Source organism: Gastrolobium bilobum, unplaced genomic scaffold, assembly GCF_033153095.1.
Source record: "Gastrolobium bilobum isolate Gb01-03AN ecotype WA unplaced genomic scaffold, APGP_CSIRO_Gbil_v1 utg4140, whole genome shotgun sequence".
In the NCBI taxonomy this organism is placed as follows: Eukaryota; Viridiplantae; Streptophyta; class Magnoliopsida; order Fabales; family Fabaceae; genus Gastrolobium; species Gastrolobium bilobum.
The window spans coordinates 51,080-58,141 of NW_026898751.1; the positions used below are offsets into that span (position 1 = coordinate 51,080).

Below are 7,062 nucleotides of genomic sequence, written 5' to 3' on the forward strand. Positions count from 1 at the left end.
ACATACTATATGAATCTAACTAGTTCCAGGATCCGTGCATCTTACGGGCTCGTTTCTAGATGTATACATATTTCTAGGACACATTAACATGATTACTTTTCCTTTCCTTTTTTTTTTTTTTTCTTTTCTTTCGACATGATTTCAGCTGCTGGGAAATTTCCGCTTTATTTATTTGACCATTGGATAATGGAAGTTTCCATTCGATGGGTCACAAAATAATTTCCCCGCGTGTAGTTTTTTCTTGTTTAAAAAATAATATTAAAGTTATCGTAATTTCAATGTTTGACTCTTCAATAGCCGCCTGTTTTAGGAATCAAATGTATATAACAGAGAAATGTTTTTCCATTCCAAACTCATTACCCATTGCCATTCTCATTCTCAGGGAGAGAAAAAAAGCTGAATACACACTTCCCATCACAAACAACACACTTTTCTCTCTCTTTTTTCTTTCTCTTTTTTCTTTTTTCTTTTATTTGGTTACTTCATTCTTTAATTCTTTCGCTTATTTGTGTGGGGGGTTCTACAAAGAAGCATCGTTGAAAAAAATCTGTGTTCATTTTGAGCCTTGACGAGGAAGAAAAAGAAGAAGAAGAAACAAGGTGGTGGGGTTGTTGTTGTTGTTGAGAAAGAGCAACAATGGAGGGAAATGATATATACAGAGCAAGTAATAGTTTAAGAGCAAGAAGTTCAACAGTTTGGAGAAACAGTGGCGTTGAGGTATTCTCACGGTCATCGCGTGAAGAGAACGACGAAGAAGCTCTGAAATGGGCTGCACTTGAAAAGCTTCCCACTTACAACCGTCTCAGGAAAGGGTTGTTGACCGCTTCACATGGAGCCGCCAATGAAATCGATGTCACTGATATTGGTTTTCAAGAGAGACAGAAACTGCTTGAGAGGTTGGTCAAAGTAGCTGAAGAGGACAATGAGAAGTTCTTGCTGAAGCTCAAAGAACGAGTTGATAGGTATAATATTCAAGGATCCACTCCTCTTCCTTCCTTCCTTCCTTCCTTCCTTCATTCTTCTCACTTTAATTTACTCACTCATTCATTCACAATATCTTATCTTATGATCTCTAATAAGTTCCTTTTATTTTATTTTATTTTTATCTTTGCAGAGTTGGGCTTGATATTCCAACAATTGAAGTTCGATATGAGCACCTCAATATTGAGGCTGAGGCTTTTGTCGGAAGCAGATCTTTGCCCACTTTCATCAACTCTGCTACTAACGTTATTGAGGTAAGGAGAGGCATATTCTACTTCATCAATTTTATTTTATTTTTTTAATCTTTTTTTGTTTCTTTGTTCTGTTTTGCAATTAATTAGTCTCACAATCTTTCTATGTTTGGCCCTTCCAGAGTTTGCTGAATCTGCTCCATATCATCCCGAGCAAAAAGAAACATGTCACTATTCTTAAAGATGTCAGCGGCATCGTCAAACCTCGCAGGATGACACTGCTCTTGGGTCCTCCAGGTTCAGGAAAGACCACACTCCTTTTGGCTTTGTCAGGAAAACTTGATTCAAGTCTTCAGGTGAAAGGCATTTCCCTTAAATATTTATTATTTGTTAATTGACAAACATACTATATTTCTTTCTTTCTTTCTTTTTTCAACCTAATTTGGATACCGATGCGTCTTTCAGGTATCTGGGAGAATGACTTATAATGGGCATGAAATGAACGAGTTTGTACCTCAGAGAACTGCTGCTTACATCAGCCAGCATGATGTTCATATTGGAGAAATGACTGTGAGGGAAACCTTGGCTTTCTCAGCAAGGTGCCAAGGAGTCGGATCACGTTATGGTTAGTCCATTTTTTAACACCTGCCTAATGTTTTCAAAATCTAATTTGGGATATATATAGCCTGAGCTTGACTGGTTATTGTTTTTGGGATCCAAACAGACATGTTATCTGAGTTGTCAAGAAGAGAGAAAGCAGCTAATATCAAGCCTGATGCTGATATTGATTTCTACATGAAGGTGAGATAAAGAAGCTATTATCAATCTTCATTTAAGTGAAAAAAATATTTTTTAATTTACTAATATACTTTAGTAATGCATATATTATCTTTGCATCTGATTGTCTTTTGATATAACAGGCAACTGCAACTGCAGGCCAGGAGTCAAGCATAGTAACCGATTACACACTAAAGGTAATACTAAAATAAGGTTCAATTTAGCTTAGTTAATTAGTTCTGTCATGACATGTCATGTCATGTCATGTCATGCGTTGATGTTTGTTATGAAAGCCAAGGTATTTAGTTATTTAATGTGTAATCTTGCAGATTTTGGGGTTGGATATATGTGCTGATACTATGGTGGGGGATGAAATGTTGCGTGGGATCTCTGGTGGACAAAGGAAGCGTGTTACCACAGGAGAGATGCTTGTTGGACCAGCAAATGCTCTATTCATGGATGAAATCTCAACTGGTTTGGACAGTTCCACTACTTTTCAGATAGTGAGCTCTCTGAGGCAATATGTTCACATTCTTAATGGAACTGCACTTATATCACTGCTCCAGCCAGCACCTGAGACTTATGATCTTTTTGATGACATTATCTTAATCTCTGATGGCCAAATTGTGTACCAAGGACCCCGTGAATATGTTCTTGATTTTTTTGAATCTATGGGTTTCAAATGTCCTGAGAGGAAAGGTGTTGCTGACTTCCTTCAAGAAGTTACTTCGAAAAAGGACCAAGCACAGTATTGGGCACGCAGAGATGAACCTTACAGATTTGTAACCGTAACTCAATTTGCTGAGGCATTTCAATCATTCCATATTGGTAGGAGACTTGGAGATGAGCTTGCAGTTCCATTTGATAAGTCTAAGAACCACCCAGCTGCATTAACCACTGAAAAGTATGGTATTAACAAGAAGGAGCTCTTAAAGGCTAACTTCGCAAGAGAGTATTTGCTTATGAAAAGGAATTCATTTGTTTACATCTTCAAGCTATGCCAGGTTCGTTCTATCTAGCCCACTTATATAAATAGATGCTATATTAATTTCATATTTATATAATTATTTCATATGCATGATTTTGACTTATCATTTTGCTCTTGGTGCTTTTCAGCTTACCGTCATGGCATTAATAGCATTGACACTGTTTCTACGAACTGAGATGCATCGTAATAATCAGGATGATGCCGGTGTTTATGCTGGTGCTCTCTTTTTTACATTAGTAACTGTTATGTTTAATGGAATGGCTGAGATTTCTATGACCATTGCTAAGCTTCCTGTATTCTACAAGCAACGGGACCTTCTATTTTATCCCTCATGGGCATATGCTATTCCTTCATGGATTCTCAAGATTCCCGTCACATTAGTGGAAGTTGCTGTTTGGGTATTTCTAACCTACTATTGTATTGGATTTGATCCAAATGTTGGAAGGTAAAGAAGCTGCTTTTATTTGTTAGTGGCATGATGTGAATGCTAGTTCTTGCTTTTTACTTAATACTTATGAAGTGAGGTCTTGAATTTCTTGCAGGTTCTTCAAGCAGTACCTTGTGCTATTATTTATCAGTCAGATGGCTTCTGGATTATTCCGAGCCATTGCAGCACTTGGTAGAAACATGATTGTTGCTAACACATTTGGGTCCTTTGCTGTTCTCACTTTTCTTTCATTGGGTGGCTTCATTCTCTCAAGAAGTAAGTCCAATTAACATCACAAGTTCACAACACAAGTCATCAATAAAATAATAATAATAGTTGTTGCAATTATCACATACTGAACCCTTAGCTAATGATGGTTCTTGCATTTCATTGCCAATGAAAACAGAGGATATCAAAAGCTGGTGGATTTGGGGTTACTGGATTTCACCTTTAATGTATGGGCAGCATGCTTTAATGGTCAATGAATATCTTGGGAACAATTGGCACAACGTAATTTCTTGAACTTGCAACTTTATAATTTATCTAATCTGCTTTTGTTCAAGAGTAAGAAACATTTAGTTAGGCCTAATTTATTTATTTGCTCTCCAATTACAGTCTACCTACGATTTAGGAGCTGTATTTCTGGATACCCGTGGATTCTTCACAGATGCATATTGGTATTGGTTAGGCCTTGGGGCATCGGTTGGATTTGTGTTCCTTTTCAACGCTTTGTTTGGTCTGGCTCTTGAGGTCCTCGGCCGTGAGTATTTTTCACATCATTTGAGATTAATTGTGCTTGTAAAATTCTTATAGTGATAATGATACAAGATTTTATTGATAAATATGCATTTGAATGTGCAGCATTTGAAAAGCCACAAGCAAATATAACTGAAGAATCAGATGACAGAACCGTAGAAGAAGTTGAATTACCACGCATACGTGAGCTATCTTGCTTATATCCTTCTTTAACACTCATTGGCAAAAGTTGATTAGTAATTCATAATATTCCTTCAGACAACGCTAAACATTATTTTCAATTGTGATGCAGAAAGTTCAGGAAGAGGTGATTCTGTTGTTGAGTCAAGCAACGGAAAGAAAAAAGGAATGGTTCTTCCTTTTGAACCACATTCTATCACATTTGACGATATCATATACTCTGTTGACATGCCACAGGTATGTTATAAATTTAGCATTTGCATTTCTAGCAGTGTTTCTATTTTAGCTCTGCTTGAATAAAAAACAATTTGATGAGATCAACCTGACTCATTTGATTTCAACTGTGGCAGGAAATGAAAGAACAAGGTGTACAAGAGGACAAATTAGTGCTTTTGAAGGGTGTCAGTGGTGCATTCAGGCCAGGTGTTCTCACAGCTTTGATGGGTGTGAGTGGAGCTGGCAAGACTACTCTGATGGATGTTCTGGCTGGTAGGAAAACCGGTGGATATATTGAAGGAACCATAAAAGTTTCTGGGTACCCTAAGAAGCAAGAAACATTTGCTCGAATCTCTGGTTACTGTGAGCAGAATGATATCCACTCACCTCATGTTACAGTCTACGAGTCCTTGCTCTACTCAGCATGGCTTCGTTTACCTTCAGGAGTTGATTCCAGTACCAGAAAGGTTAGTTAGTAGTTAGTACTTGCAGCATGCATAATGAAAAATTTAAGCTATTTATTTAATTGAGATTGCTGGCTTTCTCAACTTAGAGGCTGATTGTTCAAACTTGACAAATGGTTGTAGATGTTCATTGAGGAAGTGATGGAACTGGTGGAGCTTACAACATTGAGGAACTCGTTGGTTGGTTTGCCAGGCGTGAGTGGTCTCTCTACTGAACAGCGCAAGAGGCTCACTATTGCAGTTGAATTAGTGGCAAATCCTTCCATAATCTTCATGGATGAGCCTACTTCTGGGTTAGATGCAAGAGCTGCTGCCATTGTTATGAGAACTGTTAGGAACACTGTGGACACAGGAAGAACTGTTGTTTGCACCATCCATCAGCCTAGCATTGATATATTTGAAGCTTTTGATGAGGTTAGTGAGCGAGTGGTGATAATGATAAATGAAGTTGTGTTTTACATTTATATTTTCCTTCTTTCTCCATTAATTAGACTTGAATCTGACATAATATTATTATATGGGATTCTAGTTATTCCTGATGAAGCGCGGAGGACAAGAAATATATGTTGGGCCACTTGGTCGTCATTCTACCCATTTGATCAAGTATTTCGAGGTAGGATCCTACTTACATTCAATATTAACCTAAGTGAACGACCATAATATTTTTTTGTATTTACTTAAGTCTTCCTATAATTTCCATTGTCCAGAGCATTGAGGGTGTGAGTAAAATCAAAGACGGATATAACCCAGCAACATGGATGTTGGAAGTTACATCTACTGCACAAGAACTCAATTTAGGTGTTGATTTTACTGACCTATACAAGAATTCTGATCTATATAGGTAAGCTAATGCATATATATATTAGCTATTGTCATGTATAAATGTTTCCTTGATTTACAAAATGCTTAAATTGTTTTTCCATTTCATGGCTCTTCAGGAGAAACAAGCAGCTTATACAAGAACTGGGCCAACCTGCTCCTGGTTCAAAGGATCTTCATTTCCCTACTCAATTCTCACAGTCATTCTGGGTCCAATGCCAGGCTTGCTTGTGGAAACAGCGTTATTCATACTGGCGCAATCCACCATACACTGCTGTGAGATATTTCTTCACTACTTTCATAGCCTTGATGTTTGGAACAATGTTCTGGGACCTCGGAGGCAAACAGTGAGTCACAAAATATTCATATTAGATTATGTAATCTTCCTATTTGATTTCCACTCTGAATATATAATGATACCATGTGGTTTGGTGACTTACATTACGACAGCTCAAATAGACAAGACCTGTTGAATGCGGTGGGTTCAATGTCGACCGCTGCTCTCTTCCTTGGGGTACAGAATTCTTCATCAGTACAGCCAGTGGTAGCAGTTGAAAGAACTGTGTTTTATAGAGAAAAAGCTGCTGGAATGTATTCTGCCTTACCCTATGCATTTTCACAGGTAACTTAAAATCATTATCATTATTAGTTTTACTAACATTTTCATTATTAGTACTTCAGCTTGTATTGTTAACACAACTCATTCCTTTGTGTCACAGATTCTAGTAGAGTTGCCTTATATTTTTGCTCAAGCAGTGACATATGGACTCATAGTTTATGCTATGATGGGATTTGACTGGACTGCAGAGAAATTCTTTTGGTTTCTATATTTCATGTTCTTCACATTGTGCTACTTCACGTTCTACGGCATGATGTCCGTGGCAGTGACACCAAATCACCATGTTGCTTCCATTGTGGCTGCTGCATTTTATGCAATTTGGAATCTCTTCTCAGGATTTATCGTCGCAAGACCAGTAAGTGTTGCCAAACTATATATGAATTAATAATGCATGATTAATAGATGGAGATGGAACATGTTTATGTAATATAATAATGTAATGTATATTTATTTATGCTGACTCACTAAACAATTTCTTGTTACATTAACAGAGCATCCCAGTGTGGTGGAGATGGTACTATTGGGCATGTCCGGTGGCATGGACAATATATGGATTGATTGCATCTCAGTTTGGAGATATAACTACAGGAATGGAATCTGAAAATGGAAAGTCTGTGAAAGCTTTCCTTGAAGAATTTTATGGT

The 7,062-nt window shown here is 37.4% G+C and overlaps 1 protein-coding gene across 1 annotated transcript; it reads left to right on the plus strand.

The window, feature by feature from the left end:
- Positions 1 to 636: 636 nt before the first annotated feature.
- On the plus strand, positions 637 to 7,056 carry LOC133283857 (pleiotropic drug resistance protein 1-like; the record flags this gene model as incomplete). Its single annotated transcript, XM_061480776.1, has 21 exons — positions 637 to 962; positions 1,115 to 1,235; positions 1,355 to 1,528; positions 1,638 to 1,797; positions 1,897 to 1,973; positions 2,093 to 2,146; positions 2,279 to 2,953; positions 3,066 to 3,382; positions 3,480 to 3,640; positions 3,771 to 3,874; positions 3,980 to 4,124; positions 4,226 to 4,303; positions 4,413 to 4,537; positions 4,651 to 4,983; positions 5,104 to 5,394; positions 5,510 to 5,593; positions 5,688 to 5,821; positions 5,919 to 6,146; positions 6,250 to 6,421; positions 6,519 to 6,773; positions 6,910 to 7,056. Coding segments are annotated over exons 1-21 (4,161 nt in total), but the record flags the coding sequence as incomplete, so codon positions are not given.
- Positions 7,057 to 7,062: the final 6 nt, after the last annotated feature.